Source organism: Hemiscyllium ocellatum, chromosome 31 (assembly GCF_020745735.1).
Source record: "Hemiscyllium ocellatum isolate sHemOce1 chromosome 31, sHemOce1.pat.X.cur, whole genome shotgun sequence".
Lineage (NCBI taxonomy): Eukaryota > Metazoa > Chordata > Chondrichthyes > Orectolobiformes > Hemiscylliidae > Hemiscyllium > Hemiscyllium ocellatum.
The window spans coordinates 14,544,683-14,570,323 of NC_083431.1; the positions used below are offsets into that span (position 1 = coordinate 14,544,683).

Here is a 25,641-nt window from a genome sequence, read left to right on the forward strand (position 1 = left end):
AAAATGCAAAATAGAAGATATCCTGATTTTACTGAAATTACAATTTGACATTAATGTTTTAATTTAAATGCTAAACGTTATTGATTAAATTTTCAGTGGTCCCGTAACTTTTATATTCCTTCATATTTTATGTACCCGTATTGTGGAAATGTTTGAGGCTTTCCAAGAAACCATAAAGTTACAATAATCTAATCTGTAGTGATGCCATTGTGTGCACAGTCTGTGTTTTGGGTAACTTACATAATTTTGCTCATTGATCCAACTCGTTGGATCTCTTGGGACTGAGTATACTGTATCTAAAAGAGAAGGTGCACAACTGACTTTTGGGCCGTCTTGCATTTCTTCGAAATGGTTCTTGATGATGTAACCTGTTCAGCTCAAATTAGGAAATGATCACCTGGATAATTCTAAACATGTATTGTCTGGTGTAGAAATTGTTTTTTCCTTTTAAGGAAAATGGCCAAACACTTGGACATATTTGGTTTTGAAAATGCATGCAAAGAGTTCATTATTTTTTCAAATAAAATTATTTTCTTAGAATTGTAGTAGACATTAGCCTCATCAAGTTATTAGAAACAGGATGCTAATTAGCTTGCTATATTCTCAGAATTTAATCAAGCTAGAAAGTTTTTGATGAATGTATTCAGACAGGTTATGACTTCTCCAGGATAGGTGAGCTTAATTCTGACTGACTGACCCAGAGGTACCACTGGGCCACATGTCCGAGCATACTGATTAAAATTACTTTGGATATGTTAGATGTACCTCCTGGGCAAGTAAGACTTGAACCTGGACTGTCTGGCCCATAGAGAGACATGACTGTACCACAAGACTCCTAAATACATGTAAAACTGGATGTAGGTTTGCTCACTGAGCTGGAAGGTTCATTTCCAGACATTTCATTATCCTACTAGGTAACATGTTCTGTGGGTCTCCAGACGAAGCACTGCTGCTGATTCCTGCTTTCTATTGATATGTTTGGGTTTCTTTGATTTGGTGATGTCATTTCCGGTTCTTTTTAGCCGGGGGGATGGTGGTTGAAGCTCTGGGAACAGGTCCGTGGGCTGTTGGATCTAGTAGGTGATCTCAAAAACAGGGATGGAAGAAAAAAACCTGCGTATTGTTGACATACCAGAAGGTGGAAGGTGAGCTACTGGTAGAGCTCTTGGAGAAGTGGTTCCCAGAATTCCTTAGTTTGGAGGCTGAGATTGGAAGGTTAACAATTAAAAGAGCCCACCAGATTGTATATTGAAAGCCTGGTGCGGATTAGCACCCATGCCCTGTCTTGGGAAGCTTTTATCATTATAAAGACAGGCAGAGGGTCATGGAAGCCTCTACAGCCCAAGGAAGAGATCAGAGGGCGTTGGGATGTGGTGGCTCCAGAATGGTATTCTTTCAAGACTTGCGGCAGTGGCCTGGCAAAGGAAGTCCTATAATGGAGTCAAGAGAAGGTTGAGAATGCTTGGGACCCAGTATTGTCTAAGAAATCCAGCTGTGCTTCAAATCAATGATAATGGATCTATACATTTGTTCAACTCGTCAGAGAAAGCCAAGAACTTTGTGGACACATCGACTAAAGTCGACTGAATGGCATAGAGGACAGAGCTGTTTGTGTTTCTTTGTGTTTTTAAAAAGGACTTGGTGGAGTCTCCTTTCTGGTAATTTGTGCTAAATGATGTCCAGGATGGAAAGAGTGTTTATTATCGATCTCTGAGCTGTATGTTAAGAGATGGGTGACATTTATTTTTAGTTTGTCTATCGTTACTAATCTTGTTCTTGGTTTTTTTTCTCTACCGAATTGTCAGTGTATGTGGTGCGACCCTAGCTGGTAGGAGTTGAGAGGGTGTTTGGGATGATTAGTAGGGTTATAGGATGTGTGGGTACCTGCTTTGAATGGTTGGGGGGGAGGTGGTGGTGGTGTAGATATCTCTGATCAGTGTCTTCGGCAATTTTTTTTTGCTGTATATAGTTTTTGTAAATTTGTTGGCTGTAGTTATTTTAGTCGGTGTAGTTTTTGCGTTTTGGGAGTTCTCTTGCATGAAAGCCCCAGCCATCTCGAGTCTAAATGGTACTATTGAAAGTTATGGCTAAGGATGTGTTTAAGTGGTGCACCTAGAATAAAAAAGGGGGAGTCATTTGCTGTCAAGAGAAAGAAGGTACATTCCAGTCTGAAAAGGGCGAGCTTGGATGTTGCCTTATTGCAAGAAATACCTGGATGATGCAGAGCATTTGAAGCTGCAGCAGAATGACTGGGTTTATTTTTCATCTTTCAATATAAGGAGGAGTGTGGTGGCCATTTTAATTAGAATCTCCCATTTAAGTTAGTATATTAAAGACACAGGAGATTTGTAATCCTTAAGCTTTGATTTATGGGGATCCTAAATGTTTACTGTCCCCAGGCCCACCCCCTTAAGTTCTTGACCGGTTAACCTTGCATCTCTGCATATTATCATAGATGGGGATTTCGATTGTCTAATAGACCCTATGGTGGACAGATTGCCCAAAGGCCCTCTGATATCATCTTTGCGATCTAAACAATTAAGGGATTTGTGTGCTTAATTGGGGTTGGTAGATGTTTGGAGGCACTTTCACCCTACTGGCAGGGACTTGATGTTCTTTTTGAACGTGCGTAAATGCCATACCAGGATTGATCTTTTTCTCACTTCTGGGCTTAGTGATGTCATGTACAATTGGCAATATCACTGTTTTCAATCCAGTGTATTTAATGGTTAAGAGTAAGGAGACTGTGGTAGGTTCGAGGCACTGGCGACTGAACCCTTCATTCTCAAGGATAACAAGCTTACCGAATTCTTTTCGGCTGAGTTCAGGGCTTTTTTAGATATTAATTCAGGTTTGGCCAGTAGCCCATCCATTCTCTGAGAAATAGTTAAAACGTGTGCTCAGGGGTTGGTTATTTCTTATTCAGCCAGTAAGAAGTGGCAGATGGGTGAGCAGCAATGCTTGGTGGAGACACATCTGAAAGTAGCTGAAAAGGCATAATTTGACATGCCCTCGCTGGCTAAACTGCAGGGGATTACAGTGCTTCAGTCTACACTGAACTCCCTGCTCAGACAGACAGCCAAATGGGAGCTTATATTTGCAAGTCAAAAGCTATTTGAGCATAGGGATAAGATGGCAAGTACCTAGCGTTCCTTGTCAGGAAAAGGAGTGCTCCCCAAGCCATTACCTCGATCAGGGAGGACACTGGAAATTAAACCTATTGTTGTCCCATTCCCACCTCAGTCGAAGTAAAATGCTCAAACAGTATAGTTTTACCTTCTGCATCTTTAGTCCAAGCTCTGGAGGATAAGAGAACAGTCACCCATGTGAACAGAGACATGATCTCTTGGTCCTCTCTTGAACAACACTTTCTTAATGAATTATATAGTAATTTACAGGGAGGAGCATCCAGACAAGGCAACATACATATTAATTGGGTAACTGTTACAATCAGTGAGAGTCATTAGTAAAGATTAAGTCATTTGCTATTATACAATGAATGTTCTTAACCTTGTTAACTGGCTTTACATAATGAATACTTTTTCACCTTGTTAACCCACTACCCTTGCCTCCGGTGCCTCATATTTTACTACAATCTTACTGATCATAGCAGAATCTTATTTTTCAAAACTTAACTCTTTTCCTATCTGCTCATACCTTATACGCTTTCTCACCATGATACCTTAAGGAATATTGTAGCATTTTGGAAATTTTCCTCTGAAGAATACCAATCTGAAAGGTGAGAGTGTGGGCAGGTTAGAATGGAGTGTTTCTTTTAAGAATTTGGACTTTCTGGGAGTGACCCCTAAACAAGAGTCTCTCCTCAATGCCCTATTGTCAGAGCAAGAGATGCAGGAGGTTATGAGGCAGCTCCAGAATGGAAAGGCGCCGGATCCTAACTGGCTCCCCAGTGAGTTCTATGAAGAATTTGTAAGTTCGTTGTCGGGGCCGATGCTTAGTATGTTTAATGACTCTTTGAGAGGTGAACATCTCTCATCCCTAAAAAGGGAAGACCCCGGAGGACTGTGCTTCTTATAAACCCATTTCACTCCTGAATGTCTTCAGGACTTCAAAATCCTATCTAAGACTCTGTCATTAAAGCATGAAACTGTACTGCCCTCCATCATTGAGGACCAGATGGAGTTCATTAAAGGTCGCACAGCAACAGGTGACATAAGGAGGTTACTCAACATGATCCAAGTACGTCAACAGCGATCTGTACAGGGATTGGTGATCTCCTTCGAGGTGGAAAAGGCATTTGACAGGGTCAAGTGGCCATATCTTTTTAATACTTGAAAGTGGTTTGGATTGGGCGAGACCACCTTCAGGTGGGTGGAGATTCTTAGATTGGATTAGATTCCCTACAGTGTGGAAACAGGCCCTTCGGCCCAATCGCGTCCACACCGACCCTCTGAAGAGTAACCCACCCAGACCCCATTCCCTCTGACTAATGCACCTAACGCTGTGGTGCAATTTACCATGGCCAATTCACCTGATCTGCACATCTTTTGGACTGTGGGAGGAAACTGGACACCCGAAGGAAACCCACGTAGCCATTGGGAGAATTTGCAAACTCCACACAGGCAGTCACCCAAGGCTGGAATCAAACCTGGGTCCATGGTGCTGTGAGACAGCAGTGCAAACCACTGAGCCACCGTGCCGCCCCGGTGACTTGGTATGGTGACTTTTTGCTGTGGTCCTCGCCAGTGGGGTCAGGTCAAGCAGTTTCAAAATTTGTAGGGGCATTTGACAGGGCTATCCATTATCACTTGCTTTTCACTTTGGTGTTGAAACTACTGGTGGAGACCATACACAGACCATATCTGGTATCATAAATGACCCAAAATTAAATTGACAAGATTACAGTTACCTTACAGACAAGGAGGAGTGAACCTCCCAGTTATCAAAAACTACCAATTAAGTTCTTGTTACTTTACATGAATGACTCTATCCTGGAATGCCCTCACTCACTATGGTTGGACATTGAAGCATCTCAGGCAAGATACCCTCTTATTAGCCTGCTGTTCTTAAGAGAAAAAGAACATTGCCATAGCCCAGTAATCATCAGTACTGTAAAGGCATTGAGGCCATTGTGTCAGGGTGAGGGCAATACTGCTAAAACATCGTTTTTGACCTGCATAGATGGTATACTGAGTTTTCAGCCAAGGCTGATGGACTGTTTAAACTGAGTGGAAAGGATGTGTCTTGCCTGGGCGATTTAGTCAAAGGAGACGTTTTGATGTCCTTTGACCACTTGGCTCAGAAATCTGAATTGCTCACTTTCTATTTTATAGATGAGAAATTTCATACAAAAAGAGACCGCACTTCTAACTGATTGTTATAGGTCTGACATGAAAATAAGGATGTTGCGGGTACATGATCAGTTAGCAATGCATATCATCTGTTGGGAGAGGTTCCCGAGAATGAGACCGAATGGGTCTGTAAGGTATGGGAGAGGGAGCTGGATTTTGAGATTGCTTCTGAAATGTGGGAAGATATCTGGCAAAATGCAAGAAGGATCTTAATTTGTAGCAGGACCCATACATAGTAACTGAAGATTGTGTGGTGGTCTGTGGCCAATGTAAAGCGGAAGTATCTCCAATGTGTCACCTCTCACCCCTCCCTCTTCCTCCTGTCCCTTTGCCCCTTTACTGTGTCCCTCCTGCAAGGAAGTTCAATTACCTGGACAAAAGAGATTGGCACACAGCATGTCTTGGCATAGGAAGTTCATCTCAGCGAATCTCGTGGACAGGGCCACTGAATTGTCTTCCTCGTTTTCCATCCCAATAACGCTCTGTATCCATATGCTTATGTAGGATGAGTTTTGTAAGGGGTTTGAAGTTTTAACAAGTTTATTAAAACATTTTCTGTAGCTGCCATATCTTCATTTGCAATAATTTGTAATTTATGTTTGTGCACAAATGGTTTCTGTTAGCTTGTGTCAAGAGGTAGCCAAATTGGGGAATTACACACTCCTTGAAATCTTCGTTTTATGATGATTCTGGGAATGACTGAGCTCAATTTCCAGCACACTACTCCAATGAGGTGAGAAACTTTGATCATGCCTACTGTTGCAAGCAGTTGAGAAGTTGCAAATTGGTCTACTTGTACTACCTCCTTTGCCTGGGTTGAGACGTGTTCACTGCTGCTCAACTGACAGTCGTTTGTTGAGCCTTATTGGCGCTGTTTTAATTGCATGGGCAGCCTTCTATTGGGTGTATTTCCTGATGTTAATGACAGTTGGTGAGGGAACCCCAGCGTGACTTTCCTCTTCCTTTGCCTATTTGCTGACCCAAGAAGTCCTTATAGAATGTAATAATCCTTCAAAGCTACTTGGGATGTATGTCTTTGGATATTTTTGAAATTGACGAACTGGTTCTAATCTCGTTGAAGTATATTTAAATTTGGTTTAACCCACAACTGAAATTCATGCACCTTGTATTCCTGAAATATTCACAGGTTGCCAGTTTACTGTAACAGCATTTTCACCAAGCATAATGAATAATAGGTTGTACTTTTCACACAACTAAATCTACATGAATCTGTGTTGTTCAAAGTCTGTGGTGTTAAACAAAGGAACTTATATTTGTGCTCTAGAGTTCTATGAAGTCTTCTAAAATACAAGGTTAGTTTTTTTTTTCAAATTTTTCTCCTGTTACAGTACTGTAGGAAAAGCAGTTTGATCGTGTTGCAAGTTTTGCTGTCCGCCACTGGGTTACAGCTGCTGAAAAGCTTTGTGCATGTGCAATGCAGTCAATTAAAAAGCAATTACTGAGGTTGCTGGGCTCCAAGCTTGAACCACATTGGTAGCAAGGATTTAAATCTGCTCTGTGCTGAGGATGATGTAATGCCCCAAGGAGCACCATACTTTTAGTTGTGCTGAATGATGACAAAAGCTGCTCTTGTTTTATTGACTTGCAGTCTGCTGAAATGCTGCCATTTCTTCAAGCTGTGGCCGATTTTTATTCTGGCAGCTAAAGGTTTGAGAATGTGTTTAGGATTAGAGGACAAATTTAGAATTCACCAAGAAACTTAAGTATTTCCTCCTCCTTTGTCATTATTAATTCCAAGTACTATTCTTTTTTTTTCTTCTGTAGCATACTCGGTTACCTTGAGTTGATGATCATACATTTTTCCACCTCAACTTTAACTTGTTATTATAAAAAGTTCAACCGGGTATATTTTCATGCCCAGTGCAATGTATAAAAGAATAAGTTGCATTTTTCATTTATTGGTGGCATGTGGACATCTCTGATATGTCAGTATTTGTTGCCCATCCCTAATTGTCTTAGAATGGAGTCAATTGCTAGACCATTTCAAAGGACAGATTGCTGTGTGTCAAGAGTCACATGTGAGGATGGCAGATCATTGGGCCTGAGATGATGCAATGCAGCCAATGTAGTACTTTGGAAATATAGTCCCAGTGTACTGTAAGAAACCTAGTATTTAACTTCTATTCAAGAAGCTAAACAAATGTGGTAATGACCAGGTGACCTGATTTCGTGGTGGGGTTTCAGTGATAATATTGGCTAGAACACGGCGGGGGATCAATCCATTGCTGTTGAAAAACAATGCAGTCGGTTCTTCTACGTCCATTCGGGTAATTGGAGTTTTACTGTGAGGTCTGAAATGAAAGATGGCACTTCCGACAGTGCAGTGGCATGTCCGTTTTGGATTTTTATGCTACTCTCTAGAGTGGGGGTTGAACCTGGAACCATGTGACTTGGAATAGTTTGAAAGGACAACAGGTAACAAAATATGAAGTCGTATAATGCAGAGCTGGCACAAATGTGATCCATAACGAATTCCTAATGTACAATCTGTTCAGTCACTAGTTGTGTTTGTCTTGCTAGGAGTTTGAAATGTCACAAACAAACTATTTTTCAGAATGAACTTGGCTCAACTTGCAGGGATTTTGAAAATGGCTTCTCCTCAATTACTTAACTGTACACCAATTGCTCAGGCTTCACAATGGTATGAAGAGAGATGTAGGGAATAGGTTGTTAGGTGCCTTGAGCCAGCTAAATGAACTGGGATGAAGTTTGGGCATCAGTTTAGATTTCAAGATGCAAGGAAGTGCATAACCTCTATTAGATTAAGTCAGTGTTCAGTTTGCATTAGGAACCTTTCTCTGAAATGATAAATGATCTATACTAAAGCTTGTGCAATTTGTAATAGAGTACATGAGTTCATTAAGTGATGGTAGCATGAATATTTTCTGATCAAAATCTTGTCTTTAGTTCAGAAAAAGGAAACAGATGCTTACACTTGCACTCACTGTTGTTCCGTAGGAAATATCATCTGTTGTGCAGTGTAGTAATATGCTGTACTTTTGCTTGTGTGGCAACTTTTTTTTATATAGCAGTTACTTTCTTTGCTATTCCCTTTGAAAGCTTAAGCATTAGCACAATGTATTTTACCTTCTAAAATTAAAATGAGGATAAGGTTTGTCTGAGTTTTAAAAATTCAGTGGTGTCTGAATATAGTTTACCCCAGATTGTTTGTTTGTTTTTTCCTATTTTTACAATCATCCAGGAGAGGCAATAGGTTATAAATTGAAATCTCAGGATTTACCTAAACTTGTAAAAATCACTTCACACGAGTTAGAACTGTCTGGAGGTCAGTTTTCAGTTCCCCTTAGTTGAGCTCAATATTTGCCACATTACAGGTAAAAGTATCAGCTTCTTTCCATTGAGCTTGGAATTTGCAGACAGACGAAGGTCCAAACCAGCTAAACTAGTAGTCTTGTTTTTCTTCTGAACAATGTTCCCTCTTAAAGTGTGAGGCTGTGCAGCTGCACAAAGGATCCATGTCTGACAGTCAGCATCCAAATTCCATCTGCAGCATCAATCCAGCATTCTGAAAGGGTCTACTCTGCACAAGAATGAAATTAATGGGAACGCTGCTCTGGAGGTCCAACAGCAACCATCTTAAATTGCTCAGGCACATAATTCTGAGATTCTAACAAGCTCCAATTTCAATCAGATAACCAAGATTGGTATTTTGTGTGCTGGGGGCCTGTCTTTGTCCTAATTGCAAGGTCATTAAGGTAACAGTGTAGCTTTATCTCTTGTTCTTCCATACTCAGACATGAAAGTTTCCATTATAAGTTGATGAGGTAAGTGTAAAAAGCATGTGCTCATTTTGGCATTATTGCCTTCTATTTTTTACTTGGTCCATGAAAACAGCTTGCCTTCAATTCTATGTTCAACATAATTGAAATGTTTATATATGCAGGGTCTTCAGAATCGTTAAGTAGGATCAACTGCAGCCTCTTTGAGTCCACCAAGATTATTCACTTTTAAAACTGATTAGAATTCAAACCAAAGAATGTAAAAGAAAATACTTAAAAATGGGCTTTCTCTCTTTGCTGAGAGAAAGTGAGGTCTGCAGATGCTGCAGATCAGAGTCAAGAGTGTCGTGCTGAAAAAGCATCCGAGGAGCAGGCAAATCAATGTTTCGGGTAGAAGTTCTTCATCAGGGGGAATCACAATAGGTTAATTAGAAGTGATCTTAGGCTTCACATGCCTGTCTACAAGTACTAAGGAAATTGCTGGTTTAGTTGATATTTCTGCATGTCAACTGACGTTTATTACCCCAATCCCAGCTTCTCCACGTCCCCCTGCCAGAAAGGCAGTCTGTATTCTTAGTAATGACAACATAAAATGGTAAGCTTGAATGTATTTTTCCCATCGCAAGATGGCAACCCTTCCATTTGCTATCTCGTTCCCCTGTTTCTGTCAGCAAATGCTGCCACTCAATGAGTTGGGTTTTCAGTTAGATCAACCACTAACATGTTGGCGTTACTGATTTTGTGAAATAATTTGGAATACGTGCATGGGCTAACTTGAAATCATGTCTAAATATAGTTTTGAAAATTAGATTTATGATTGGTGTATTGGCATATTTTACAAGTCAAATATTATTTTACAATGTGATAATTTATAAAATGGAAGGCTAAAGGTTCATTTCAGTAACGTTGAGGAGATTATTGAAAGTGTCAGTTAAAATATTGAAAGATTCTCTGGTCACCTGATTTTTGGTTCTTGTATTGATCCTTTTTCCCTAATATTGGTGGTTTGGAATGAAATCAGTTTATGTTCAATCTTGACAAGTTTGCTGTTTTCAATTAGATTGTATACCTGCATTTTTTTTAGTTTGCTTGAGCGTGGAAAAATGCTCAATGTTCAGAGGAGCATGTACATTTCGATGGAGAAGTTTTTTTTAATGTAGCACTCCCAGTTCAAGTGGTCTTAGTTTGCAATAAAAGCGTTTTGGAAGGTTAGTCCCACAAAGAATTATGCTATGTTCAGAAAGTAAGGCAGTGTGATTAATAATTCTTTCCACGAGTCAACCTAGAAAGATTGACCAAATGATCTATATTGGTGATGTATGATTCTGAAAATGTAACGCAAAAAGCAAAATAACCACCGAATGTGATGTTTGTTTGCTTTGGAAGCAGAAAGTCCTTCCAAAATGTTTAGGTCCTATTAAAGATAAAAAGTGTAGTGGTTTAATTTGTTTCCTTTCCTTACTGTCTCAAGATGACCCTTAGTGGAGTCGTACTTTTCGGCTGGAAATTAATTGGAATAGATTTGGGTTGTGGGAAACCATTTTGGTTGATCCTGAATCGTACGTACCTTACATCTATACAGAAACACTTCTCAAAGTAGGATAACAAAATACTAATAAGTAGGTGCCCTGACTCTTCACCTGCTCCCCATAAAATCACTCCATCCACCCCTCAAAGTAACAAATATGTCAAACCAAAAACCACCTGTTAACTCATGATTTGGAGATGCTGGTGTTGGACTGGATCAGATGATTGTGTGATGAAGGAGCAGTGCTCCAAAAGCTAGTGTACTTCCAATTAAACCTGTTGGACTATAACCTGGTGTTGTGATTTTTAACTCTGTAAACTCCAGTTTTGATGGCTCAGTGCTGTACTGGGCAGTGTCTTCTTCCACAATTGAGAGGTTAATTTTTTAAAACCACATTTTTTTTTGTATGGAAGCAGCAACATTTTAACAACTTTTTTTTTGAAGGAGGTATACTGATAAAAATACCATGGTCTTTCCTTTGCCTGCAAAAATAATTGTTTATTCTGCCAACAGAGCTTATTCACAAATGTTTCAATCCAAGTAGAGCCAAAAACTGAGGAATTCACATTTAATTCATGAACTTATCCCCCAAGATTTTATCCTTTTAAAGAAAACAAACTTTGTGTGGAAGAAAAATCAAACCCAAACATCTTAGTAAACATTAGAGTTTGTGAAGACGTGGGTTCTAAACTTTAAATCTACTAATTTCCACCCGAGCTTTCCAATTTTTTCTTTAATATCTTCTCCTTCTCTGACTAAGCCAACACATTCTACAGTTCCCCAGACTTCTCTTCGCTTTCTCCTGTCTTCCAGCTATTCTTTTGAGGTATAACATTTCTGGAGACCCTTCAATTAACCATTTTGGCTCAGCAACCCTTCAGTACTAGCATGTTAGATCAGGCACATTCCTGATGTAGAATTGCTGACTCTATGGAAGATATAGAAAGTAGTGAAATAGATGGTGACACCTTGCAAAATTAGAGGAGGAAGTGCTGGATGTTTTGAAACGCATAAAGGTGAATAAATTCCCAGGACCTGATCAGGTGTACCGTAGAACTCTGTGGGAAGCTAGAGAAGTGATTGCTGGGCCTCTTGTTGAGATATTTGTATCATCGATAGTCACAGGTGAGGTGCCGGAAGGCTGGAGGTTGACTAACGTGGTGCCATTGTTTAAGAAGGCTGTAAGGACAAGCCAGGGAACTATAGACCAGCGAGCCTGACCTCGGTGGTGGGCAAGTTGTTGGAGGGAATCCTGAGGTTCAGGATGTACACGTATTTGGAAAGGCAAGGACTGATCAGGGATAGTCAGCATGGTTTTGTGCGTGGTAAATCATGTCTCTCAAACTTGATTGAGTTTTTCAAGGACGTAACAAAGAGGATTGCTGAGGACCAAGTGGTAGATGTGATCTATGTGGACTTCAGTAAGGCATTCCACAAGGTTCCCCATGGGAGACTGGTTGGCAAGGTTAGATCTCATGGAATAAAGGGAAAACTAGCCATTTAGATACAAAACTGGCTCAAAGGTAGAAGACAGAGGGTGGTGGTGGAGGGTTGTTTTTCAGATTGGAGGTCTGTGACCAGTGGAGTGCCACAAGGATCGGTGCTGGGTCCTCTACTTTTTTGTCATTTACATAAATGATTTGGATGTGAGCATAAGAAGTACACTTAGTAAGTTTGAAGATGACATCAAAATTGGAGATGTAGTGGGCAGTGAAGACTGTTACCTCCGATTACAATAGGGTCTTGATCAGGTAGGCCAATAGGCCGAAAAGTGGCAGATGGAGTTTAATTCAGATAAATGCGAGGTGCTGCATTTTGGGAAAGCAAATCTTAGCAGGGCTTATTCACTTAATGGTAAGGTCCTAGGGAGTGTTGCTGAACAAAGAGACCTTGGAGTGCAGGTTCATAGCTCCTTGAAAGTGGAGTCGTAGGTTGATAGGATAGTGAAGATGATGTTTGGTATGCTTTCCTTTATTGGTCAGAGTATTGAGTACAGGAGTTGGGAAGTCATTTTGCGGCTGTACAGGACATTGTTTATGCCATTGTTGGAATATTGCATGCATTTCTGGTCTCCTTCCTATCGGAAGGATGTTGTGAAACTTGAAAGGGTTCAGAAAAGATTTACAAGGATGTTGCCAGGGTTGGAGGATTCGAGCCAAGGGGAGAGGCTGAACAGGCTGGGACTGTTTTCCCTGGAGCATGGGAGGCTGAGGGGGTGACCTTATAGAAGTTTACAAAATTGAGGGGCGTGGATAGGATAAATAGACAAGGTATTTTCCCTGGGGTTGGGGGAGTCCAGAACTATAGGGCATAGATTAGGGTGAGAGGCGAGAGATCTAAAAGGGTCCTAAGGGGCAACTTTTTCACGCAGAGTGTGTATGGAATGAGCTGCCAGAGGAAGTGGTGGAGGCTGGTACAATTGCAATGTTTAAAAGGCATTTGGATGGGTATATAAATAGGAAGGGCTTGGAGAGACATGGGCTGGGTGCTGGCAGGTGGGACTAGATTGGGTTGGGATATCTGGTCGGCATGGATGGGTTTGAACGAAGGGTCTGCTTCCATGCTGTACATCTCTGGCTCTGACTCTAATACATTGCCTCATTCTTCCCAATTCATTTCTAGCATTTTTTTGCTTTTGAGTGCTATCCAAATATAGCATTTTGGCTTGATCCAACAAAGCCCTCTCCAGTGCATTATAGGATAATTGAGGATGCTCCAAACAGAAACTTGAACAAAAATCAGAATTACCCTTTTGATTATGGAACACTCATGATTGATTTACCTGTAATGATGCTAATCGCCATTTTTCCACATTTAGTGATTCCACCAAGAAACCTCATTGTTGACAAGTTACTTTTAGCTTTTCACCTGGCCCATGCGTGAATAATTTAATTCCTGTTGAGTTAAATGAAGAGGTTCTGGATCTACAAGAGGTCGAGGAAGAATTATCTATTGATCACCAGTTTTCTCACTAAGACCTCTGACCTTGAAAAATAACTTTGTAACTGTAATTATTCCATCCTTGTGCAATAAACAATAGAAAACTAGAGGGTTGAGCTGTATCATTTACCTTGTGTTGGTGTTGATGTTGAAATGATGCATTTCCAGGTTTTTCAAAGAAAACTAATTGAGATATCAACTTCATTACTGTTTTAAACTAGACTACTCAAAATATCCAGCTGCAGGAATAAGAATATCCTAACTAATTGACCGTAACATGATGTTTATTACCATTTGATTTCAGCTTTGTGTTTGAAATATTTGACGTGCATTATTTAATGGGAAAAATATCATATCCTTTACACCATTTTGTAAAACTGATTTACTTTGTATTGGAATTGTAGCATTCAACATAGTAGCTGCCTTGTTGGCTGATGTCATATCCATTGGTGTACACAATTGTAGTATTCAGTGAAATTGTTGACTGACTGTTGATATGCTTTGCATTAGAAAGCAAAAAGTGAATACACATTTTCTGCTCTACCAGAGAACTGAGAAATGAGAAATCTGTAAGCTTTTTGGTGAGAATAGAATGTGGAAATACTGTTCAGACAGTTGAATGACTTGTTTAGACCTCTAGACGTCAGTGCAAACAATCACCATTTATGAATGCTGGAAATTCATTCACAGAATTGTGTTTCAAGAGAGCAGTGGTTTTTGTGGGAATAAGAGAGGAGGGAAGGGGAAATACTAACCTTTGTGCATTAGGTGTGTTGATGAAAAATTTCATCAGAATGTCAATGGGTGCATATACGTAGTTGCCTGTTGGTTTAGGGAGAGCAAATTGACTTGGTTTTTGGTTTCTGATCACTGACCAGTCATTCTCAATGTAAGCTGCTTCTGTTCCTTCAGCAATTCTAGATCATGTACTGTTCACAGATTTCACTGAGCTCATTTACTAGTGTGACCAGAAGGCAGCCTGGTTCTGTGAAGTTAGTTTGAGGAGTGTTTAAGTGGACTTAAAATGGCTCGCTCACACTGAGGAAGGAAAAAATAACCATGTAACTGGCAGTCAGTCAGTTATGTTTAATTTTGTAAGTTGACCTAATCTTCTGGGACAGTTTAAGGTATGATTCTAAGAGCATGATTTTGCCAAGTTGTTGTCTGACTGGTCTATGAGACAGCTCTCCCAATTCTGGTACAAGCTCCCCCAGATGTTAGTAAAGAGGACTTCTAGGATTAGTGGCTGTTTTTGGCATTACCATTTCCAGTTCCTAGTTTGATACCAAGTCCTGTGTTTGTGTTTTCATGGTTGGTTTCCTTTCAAGCAAGATACAACTGAATGGTTAGCTCATTTAAGAGGGCAGTTAAGAGTCAACTACATTGCTGTAGGTCTGAAGTCAAATGTATGCCAGACCAGGTCAAGATAGTTTGCTTTCCTGATGGACATGAGTGTACCAGACAAGATTGTCCAACAATTAACAATGGCTTCATGGTCGTCATTTATATCTTAATTCCAGATTTCTTTATTAAATGCAGGATTCGAGCCTCAGTCTCTGGATTAATGGCCTTGTGATAATACTAGCAACATGATAATCTAGCCATTTTCTTTAAAGTTTCTGAGCTGTGTGAGACTTTGTTACACTGCATTTAAATTCTATTCTGGCCAATCAGTTATTGCCCAGAGGGCAATTCAGAGTGGACCACATAGATGTGGACATGGAGGCACATGTCAACCAGGTCAGCTAAGGATGGCAAGTATCCTTTTCTAAACTACAGTAATAGAACATTAGAGCGAGCGCAAGTCAAACCCTTCGGCCCTTGATGTTGTGCCCACCTGTGAACCCAATCTGAAGCCCATCATGCCTACTCTATTCCATTATCATCCATATGTTTACCCTATGACCATTTAAATGCTCTTAAAGTTGGCGAGTCTACTACTATGGCAGGCAGGGTGCTCCGTGCCCTGATTATTTCTGAGTAAAGAACCTACCTCTGACATCTGTCTTTGCTTTAAATTGATGGGTGATAAATATATGTCCCCTCATGCTAGCCATCATCATCTGAGGATAAAGGCTCCCACTCCCCACCCTATATAACCCCCTGATTATCTTGTGTCTCAATTAAATCACCTTTTAAATTTCTTTCTCTGTAATGAAAACAGCCTCAAGTCCCTCCGCCTTTAAGACCTTCCCTCCAAACCAGGCAACATCCTGGTAAAATCTCCTCTGCACCCTTTCCAGTGCTTCCACGTCCTTCCTATAATATAGCGACCACAACACAGTACTTCCAAGTGCAGCCATACTAAAGTTTTGTACAGCTGCTACATGACCTTATGGCTCTGAAACTCAATCCCTCGACCAATAAAAGCTAACATGCTGTATGCTATCTTACAACCCTATCAACCTGGGTGGGAACATTCAGGGATCTATATATGTGGCCACGGGGATCTCTCTGCTCATCCACACTACCAAGAATCTTATCTTTATTCCTGTTACTCCTTCTGGAGTGAATCACCTCACCCTTTACTGCATTAAACCCATTTTGCCACCTCTTAGACCTGCAGCCAGATATTTATTGAACTCACATTTCACCATCTGCCATGATTGGATTTGAATCCCCAGTATATTAGATTGTAGTTCTGGTTTGCTAGTTGAATGATGTTACCACTCGATCACCATTTCACCTTTAAGATCACTACAAGATCATGTGTCACTACAATAGCAAAGATTACCTGGTCAATTTCTGCATTTTTAGTTACGGAAGCTTGCTGTACATTGTCCCTGTTAGGAAAAACAATGCTTCACAAGTACTTAATTGGCAATGACATCTGGTTGCGGAAGCACTTAACATGTCTTTGTAAACCCTACTTAATCAAAGATGATTTATTTGTGCATTTCAAAAATTTCAACTTTATTTTTCAGAAATCGAGCTATAGCTGACTATCTTCGGTCTAATGGATATGAAGAGGCGTATTCAGTTTTTAAAAAGGAGGCAGAGTTAGATATGGTGAGTCAAATTCGTTTGCTCATGTTTTCGTATCCAAACTTACATGATTGCGAGGGTTTTTCCCCATCAACTAAGTGTTGAGAAGTGTGAAACTTGTCAAATAGTCAGTTCTGCTATAATGTGTTTCTTTGCAAATTGGCTTTAACACAGTTGAAGAATTTAGACTGTTGTTTGTAGAAAGCAAACTTTCCTTGCCTTTATTTATATTGTGATTCTGTCCCCATTAGTTTAAATGGAGCAGCTGTTGTGCGATTTTCCTATACCGCAGAATTGCACAAGAACGGAGCTATCGTGTTATATCAGAAAAACGACAAGCTAACAACAAGCTTGTTGTTAAAATGACTTTTAAGAAGGTCCATCCAGAAGGATGCTGTTAGTTTATTTTGAGAGGAAGAAACAAAGGTGGCACACATGGCTGTCATTTTAAGTTGCTCCAGGATATGAATAACCCTGATGTTTCGTGGAATCCAGTTTCATACACTGCCTCATGTCAGTTTCATTATTATGGCTGCTTTTATTGTCGATCTGCAACTGCCCCAAAACTTCTCACTTTCTCTCCTTCCTCTTTCATGCAGCAGCTGAGAATTTTCCTCAGTTTATGATCAAGCAACAAGTTAGCCTTTCACTCTCCATCTAGCACATGCTAGTTCAAGTTTATTTGATTAGAACCAAAACTATGCATCCCCCTTGTAATGCAATAGCTAAAAACTTACCAATGACCTTAGCTGAGTCTTCCTGAGAAGGTACAAAGGAAGTAAACACCACTTTTTATATCCAATACTACCTCTACAAATATCGTGTTCAATATTCTTGTACTTTAAATCAAAAAATTAATGTTTTAGGCACACGTGTGCAAAAATCTTTAGTGGATCTTCAATTCATCTAAGTACTTGGGAAGCACTTAATTTCATGTTTTGATTCAAACTTTATACCCAATAAAAAATGTAATATGGTTTTGAGCAACAAAAAAGTTGAGGTTCTGATAATATGGGCGCCACGGTGGTTAGCACTGCTGCCTCACAGCACCAGGGTCCCAGGTTTGATTCCAGCCTCTGGCGACTGTGAAGTTTGCACATTCTCCCTCTCGGTGTGGACTGGTAGGGCTGAAGGACCTGTTTCCACAGTGTAGGGAATCTAATCAAACAATATTGCTGTAGACACCATGTACAGGGAACGTCAATCTAGATATTATGTGCACATTGGTCTCCTGCAGCTGTATTAACTGATGTGTTCTGCCTTGTGTACTTCAGACCTACCTGTCCTCAACCTTGACGTCTTGTACCTCTGCAAAACTCTTTGAAGAAAGATTGAGCTTTATTTTTATGTTCCTTGTGTCTGAAGGTAATTGGCACATTGAAAATGCATCCAAATTTCTCTTGGATCGTGTGTATAATTCAGTTGCCGAAGCAGTAAAATAAATAATTGTCAATCCCTTCCAAACTTGAATTTACCCTTTCTCAAATTAAAAGTTATGCAAATTTAGCAATGAAAAGCATTACGATATTGACTCCAATTTTGATGTCAGAAGCATTACATTGCTGATATGAGGCAGAAAGTTGGATAGGAACTCTCTAAGACATTGAATAACCATGAGCAATCTCTAAGACATTGAATAAACATGGTATATCTAAAAATAAATAGACACCAAGCACAGAACTTCACAAATGTACCGAATTCACAAATCTTGAGCAATTCTAAGGATTTGTTTTTCTTTTAATTTGGTAGGAACATATGACAAGGCCAAGTATTGATTCTGAGTCAGTTGAGCAAGAAAGCTCAACAGGGAAAGAGATACAAAATGAGTTGAGTATTTTAGGACAAGTTCTTAGCTTTTTCCAACTGATAGCAGAAATGTAATTTTGTAACATTTTTTCCTCTAGAATGAAGAATTAGATAAGAAATATGCTGGACTGCTGGAGAAGAAATGGACCTCTGTGATAAGATTACAAAAGAAGGTAACTTCATGCAATTTATTGGCCAGTTGTTAGACAAAATCACTATTAGATTCATGTGTATTTGTCTCATTTTGCTGGCCTCAACATCTCATATGTACTGTTGTCCCAACTCGTGGGATGCTATAAAGAAAAATGGCAATACAAAGTTCCTAAGTGTTCGCTAACACTCAAGGAAGCAAAGGAGGAGCAAATCTTAGTTTTTTTTGGAGATTATTACAGCTTACATTGCTACCTCTGGCATTGAGTTCCAAATGTCTGTTACCTTCTGGAAAAGTGTAAACATTCATAAAAACAAATGAAATTTTACTGTTTGAAAAATGGCATCTAATTAATTGAAGGCTTCTTTGATGAGATTTTTGATTCCATGTACTTTCTTCACTGAAAAAATTCATTTCTACATATCAATGTGGAATTTACTTTAAAAATCAAAGGCTATGAATTATGTGTCTCAAGAAATTTATTTAAGGGCTCCTAACTGCCTGCAGTTGGCTTAGTTGACCAGCTGTCTGCTTTGTAGATGAGGCACTTTTTAAAATTCAGAAATAAAGCAAATACTTGGGTAAGTGTGGTGTTTGGTTTCATTTGGAGGATGAACAATACATAGAGACCAACTTTGCTTGAATTCTATTTTCTGTGACTATGGAGCAGCTTGGATTTTTTTTTCAGTCATGGGATGTGGGTGTCACTGGCTGGGCCAGCATTTGTTCCTAATTCCAAATTGCCTTTGAAAAGGTGGTGGTGAGATGCTTTCTTAGACTACTTTGGTGTAGGTATACTGCAATGCAGTTTGGGAGGGAATTTAAGGATTTTGACCCAGGAGCAGCGCAGGAACAGTGGTGGACATCTAAGTCAGGATGGTGTGTGGCTTGGAGGTGAACTTGCAGGTTAGGGTTTCTCATGCACTATCAACTGTCCTTCTGGTTTAGAAGATGTAGGAATATTCTTTCGAAAAAACTAAACCTTAGTCTTAGTTTGTTGCCAAAATTATGCTTCACTTGCAAGCAAGTTCTTCCTCATGCATTGGATTAATATTTCTGTACTTGGATTTCCAGAAGCATTTGATAATGACATTAAAGATTATTGACACGTAAGGTTCATGTAGAGGGGTAACACTGAGGCATGGATAGAAGACGTGCTAGCTAATGAGAAGCAGAGTGTTGGCATAAATATGTAGTTTCGTGGTTGGTAAGGTGTAATGCATAGTATTCCACCATGATGGTGCTGGGAACTCAATATTGACAATTTTTAATCTAAATGACTGGTATGAAGGGACCAAAGGTATGATTGCAAAATGTACAAATAATGTTATAATGACGATTGGTAAAATAAGATTTAAGGCTGTAAAAGAAATAGGTAGATTGATTAGGGCAAGATCTGTTAAATGAAGTGCACTTTGAATTTTTCTAGTTGTGGCAGGACAAAATAAACAAAATATTAGATGTATGGCGAGAGATTGCAGAATTGAAATGTGGAAGAAACTAACGCATGAATCATAAAAAGCTTGTATAAAAGTACAGCAAGTAATGAGGAAATAGAATCCCTTCAGTGCCTGAAAAAGGTCATTAAGCCCATCAAATCTGCATTAACCCTCCAAAGAGTGTCCCAACCCCAATCCCCATAACTCCACATTTATCGTGGCAAATCCACCTCGCCTGCATATTCCTGGACACTGCAATTTAGCATGGTGAATCCACTTAACCGCACATCTTTGAACTGGGGGAGGAAACCAGAACACCCAGAGAAAATCCACACAAACACAGGAAGAATGTACAGACTCCAAACAGATGCCTGAGGCTAGAATTGAACCTGGTTCCCTTGCACTGTATGCAGCAGTCTTAACCACTGAGCGACCATGCTTTACTGAATCTAATGAAATGCAGTTCTTAGAAGGGAAATTGAATCCAAAAGTGGGAAAGTTATGCTTTGGTTTATACAAGGCATTGGTGAAAACACAGCTGGGAGTAGAATGTACAGTGTTGGTTACTTAAGGAAAAGATGTAAATGTATTGGAAGCAGTAAGTTTGTTGGACTATTACCTAGAATGGGCACATTGCCTTGAGAAATTGAACAAGGTCAAATTGAGGGGCATGGATAGGATAAATAGGCAAAGTCTTTTCCCTGGGGTTGGGGAGTCCAGAACTAAAAGCATAGGTTTAGGGTGAGAGGGGAAAGATATAAAAGAGATCTAAGGGGCAACTTTTTCACAGAGGCTGGGACATGTATGGAATGAGCTGCCAGAGGGTGTGGTGGAGGCTGGTACAATTGCAACATTTAAGAGGCATTTGGATGGGCTTATGAATAGGAAGGGTGCGGAGGGATATGGGCCGGGCGCTGGCAGGTGTGACTAGATGGGGTTGGGATATCTGGCTGGCATGGACGGGTTGGACCAAAGGGTCTGTTTCCCTGCTGTACATCTCTCTGACTCGAAGGTAAGCTATTATCCATTGGAGTTCACAAGAGTCGAGAATGACTTGATTAAAATATCTAAGATCCTGAGGGGTACTGGCAAGGTGCCAGTCGAGAGGATGTCCTTAAGTAGGAGAGCACTAAACTCTGGATTAATGTTTTTAAAAAGAATGGCTTGTTTCAAAAAGATGGGTTGTTGTGACTCTTTGGAACTGTCTTGCCGAAAAGATAGTGGGAAGTGAAATCTTGGAATATTTTTTATCACAACTGGATTTGTTATTGGCAATCTCAGAATTGGTGCTTTTTGGATAGTTGAAGATCATATTCAAAAGGTGTGTGTGTGCTTGAGGAACAGAATGGCCTATTTATGCTTCTTGATTATGCATATTTGTATGACCCCAATGGACTTAGTCGAAGAGTTATGCAGTATGGAAACAGACCTTTAGTCCCAAATCGTCCATGACGACCAGATATCCTAAATAAATCTAGTCCTGTTTGCCAGCTTTTTGCCTATATCCCCTCAACCCTTCCTATATATATATTTGTCCAAGTGTCTTTTAAATGTTGTATTGGTTCCAGCTTCTTTCACCATCCCTGGCAGCTCATTGCACACATGCATCATCATCATCTTTCTGAAAATTGCCCCTTGGGATCCTTTTTAAATCTTTTCCCCTCTCCCCTTAAACCTATGACCTCTAGTTTTGGACTCCCCATCCTGAAGAAAAGACCTTATCTGTTTACCCTATCCGTGCCCCTCATGATTTTATAAACCTCCACAAGGGTAATCCTCAGCGTCCAACGACCCCAGGGAAAATGGCTCCAGTCTGTTCAGCCTCTCCATATAGCTCCCACTCTGGTAACATCCTTGTATATCTCTTCTGAACCCTTTCAAGTTTCACAGCATTTTTCCTACGTCAAGGAGACCAGAATTGAGCATAGTATTCCAACAGTGGCATAACCCAATGTCCTGTCCAGCTACAACATGACATCCCAATTTCTCTATTTAGTACACTGACCAGTGAAGTCTAGTAAAGCAAACAACACTCTGCCTGTAACCTCACTTTCAAGGAACAATGAACATGCACCCCAAAGTCTCTTTATTTGACTTGCATTTACTGAATTTGAAAAACAAAATCCTGAAAAGTTTTATTTAATTCTCTTTGACAGGTTATGGAATTAGAATCCAAACTTAATGAGGCAAAAGAAGAGTTCACTTCTGCCGGCCCTCTGGGTCAAAAACGTGATCCGAAAGAATGGATCCCTCGTCCTCCAGAGAGATACTCTCTGAGTGGACATAGAAGTCCAGTCACACGGGTTATTTTCCATCCAGTCTTCAGTGTTATGGTATCAGCCTCTGAAGATGCCACAATAAAGGTAAAGAGTCTTTGAATAATTTTTTTTTTAAACAGCTAAACAAAGTAAGCTTATCCACAGGGCAAGTACACTCTCTCTGCCTTATTCTATATCCAGGTAAAGCCTGTTTCCAAATCATGGACTTGGATCCATTGCCTAAATGGCCACACCCATGATACACCAATAGCTGGCTGGCTTTGAATGGATAATGGGACATGTTTGAAAAATACTACACTGCAGTGCAATTTTTAAATTCAATACAGCATCTTTTGTCCAGTCTACTTTTTAAGGGAGGAGATTTGGCATTTATTTCTTTCATTGTACCTCGCCTCATTAGTCTTGGTGTGAAGCCTTGACTTTGGATAAATACTGTTGACAAAGTCTTTATTTTACAGAAGTGTAGGGAAGGCATAATTATCCTATTTAAATTAAACAATTCTAACAAAAGAGGAAGTGAGTTAACTTTTGTAAGTGATTTAAGTTAGACAACATTTGTGATGAGTCATCTCCCTGAAACAGACTCTGCCAGTGGTAAGAATACCCTGGGTAGTTTGACTTCGGAGCAGTTAGTTAAAGTTCAAATGACTCAAGTGAATTAAGTTTTTCCCTTGGCTGCCTTATGCTTTGAAGAAAATAACTTGCATTGACTGTTTACAGTTAAAGTTCCTCTCATCCCCCAAGTTGAAAATTTCCAGTTGATCAATGGACATATGCCTTTTGGGAAATTTTAACTTTTCTCATTTGCGAACTGTAAATACATTTTGTGTATTGAAAGTGGTAAAATTTTTATTTATCCCGAAACATGGTAATGAAAGTGCTTCATTGACTTTGTAGTTAGCAGTTCCTGTGAACACAGCCACCCATGCTGGCGGAAAACAAACCAGATAAACTGTACAGATGCCTAAAATTTTGAACACTTTCATGCTTGAAATGAATGCATAATTAGCAATGTTCTTGACCATATTCAAATGCATTAACCCAAGTGTCCTGGCCCAGAGATAGGAGCACTAATACCACTGCTTTACCAGAACCCTAATGCATGAATTGTAAGCCGACAGTCTAATTGACCACTGTATCTAGACAGTCTTGTTATTTGGTGTCGTGTGAAGGAGTCTGTTTACTCCCTTGCTCCCAGTTGTCTGCTACTCCTGAAATTTAATTTTTAGCTGTGAAGGTTTTGAAGTTAAACATTGTATAATTATTTTTCTCTAATCAATTTTATATTGATCACTCCATAAGGTGTTAATTGGTATTTTGTAAACGAGCTATTATTTATTATTGTCCTCGCATAAAAGTAGCATAAAAAGCTTTTGGACCCAGGTTTTGTCAATGGTAGGTTCTGATCTTACAACTAATGTTAGCCGAATATTTGTAGGTTGATGTGGCATCTTGCACTTTGGTTTCAGTTCAAATTGCTTTTACTCACATTTGCACAGTGAGTTTCTTTTCTGCCCAAGTGTATGCTGCCACACAGCTACTAGACTGTTGTGTGCAGTGTTACTTACTTTCTCTGAAGACAAAGGTGAAATGGATATCGCTGTCACCATGTTTGCATTCTTCTGCTGGTGTAACGGAAACAAATTGTTCTAGGAAGGCAAGTCTTCTGTCAGATTGTGGTGGTTTGACATCTCCATATGTTTTACTTCCAATTTTGATTATTGAGATTGGAAATCTTAATGGAGTCATCTTTAGGAGATCACCATATAGTTTTGTTTGTTGAATGACATCTAGTTAGAAAGTAATAAATGCATTTGAAGTCTTTCTAATTGTACAGTTCCAACTTGTAGCATAAAGTGATCTTTTTATGGCTCTGTTCTGGTGCTTTTTTCCAAAGGTGTCTTTTGAGGCTGACAGATAATGTCTCTGTCCCACTGACATACACGTCTCCTTAATCACATATCATGTGAAATGAAGTAAGAGTAAAAGGGTGAAATTAATTTAAACCACTTAACAACCTCCGTAGATCACATTCACCTAGCTTATTTGTTAAGAAGGAATGACACAAGATGAAAGCTAGTCCATTTATAGCTTGTGCAGTTGGATAAATTAGCTACCCATTCCAATCAAAATGTTTCCAAGATGAAGAATATTCTTGAATATGGCTGCCACATTGGTACAGAATTGACTCTTTATCATGGTGTATTTTATCAGGACTTTCATAAATGTGTCCCAAGATAACAAGCATGGCAATTCAGTTTAGCTTGGTCTGTAAATGTCAGCGTGTGCTGTGGCATGGTGTCTCGAACGATTTAAAATTTTTCAGATGCAAGGACCTTTTTAGGCTGCAATTCAACAGAAGGGATTCACAGAATTAAGATTAATTCAGTCCTTGCACGAAAAGTAACTTGAGTATCCTGGTATTGTTAATTCAGATTTTACCAATTTAACTCTTTGCTAGACTTTCTGTGCTCTCCTACTTTGAAAGATCCTAAAATCTGGAGTGCAGAACCTGGGCCTTGCTGGGCAGCTGTTAGCCTATCAGCTGTCAGAAACCTTTTGGTCTGAGAACTCCGTCATTGCTTTAAGCATTCATTTGTACAAACTTCAGAGCTGGAGTTGGCAACCAACTTAGTGAAGTGGATGCTCATCGCAAAATGAACCTTTGGAGCCATGTAAGTTTGTATCACCAAATGGTGCCCTTGTCCACCAAATTTTAGGATAGTTTTCCTGTATTTTTCAGATTTCCAACAAAGCCCTCCTAATTTTGTTGATATCTAAATTGTGTGGTGCTATCTTGTTTCTTTGCTTCCAGTATTTAGAACTGACAAACGTTGTACTGGTATGCAATAAGGAATGTCCATGAACCCAAACTGTGAAGGAATAATTAAATAATTTGCTTTAAAAATGCTTGTGTTAGAATGTAAAAAAAACTAAGACTTCTGGGTTTAACATGGCTGGATCCATTTGTTCTTTAACGTTATGGTTTTAACTTGTTCTTGTATTATTTATCATCTAAGTGCTATCATTTACTAATGGAAATTTTCAAAATTGAACTTGATGTAAGGAGATACTTTTATTCCTTAAACTATACGTACCAGGTACCATGTCCAATAAAACAACTGCCAGAATTTAGAACTTGGTCTAGCAGATAGTTCTAAAATTGGTTAAATTGGCCACTGATTATTCTAATTACCACTTTCTATTTGCATATCATTAGTCTTTGATATAAATTATATTCAAAAGAATAATTGCCTGCAAGGCCATTTCACATAATTGAAAAGCTGATTTGCTATCATTTGGATCCCAGCATAACAATTTCTGATAATACTTCAGTTATTACTTTTTCAGTGATGGCATGGTTTATATCATGGAACAGTGCGCAATAAAATCAATTATTCAGAAAGCTCATGGATTATCCTGCTGAGTGGAAATGAGAG

General features: G+C 39.5%; 1 protein-coding gene across 3 annotated transcripts in view; it reads left to right on the forward strand.

Moving 5' to 3' along the window:
* Window positions 1–25,641, forward strand: part of LOC132830472 (lissencephaly-1 homolog) — an 80,245-nt gene that overhangs the window by 30,659 nt on the left and 23,945 nt on the right. For all 3 annotated transcript variants that reach the window (XM_060848220.1, XM_060848219.1, XM_060848218.1), the window contains 3 exons: window positions 16,466–16,550; window positions 18,431–18,505; window positions 22,079–22,285. In XM_060848220.1, the coding sequence (XP_060704203.1) occupies window positions 16,466–16,550; window positions 18,431–18,505; window positions 22,079–22,285 (367 nt within the window). The remainder of the gene's footprint in view (window positions 1–16,465; window positions 16,551–18,430; window positions 18,506–22,078; window positions 22,286–25,641) is intronic.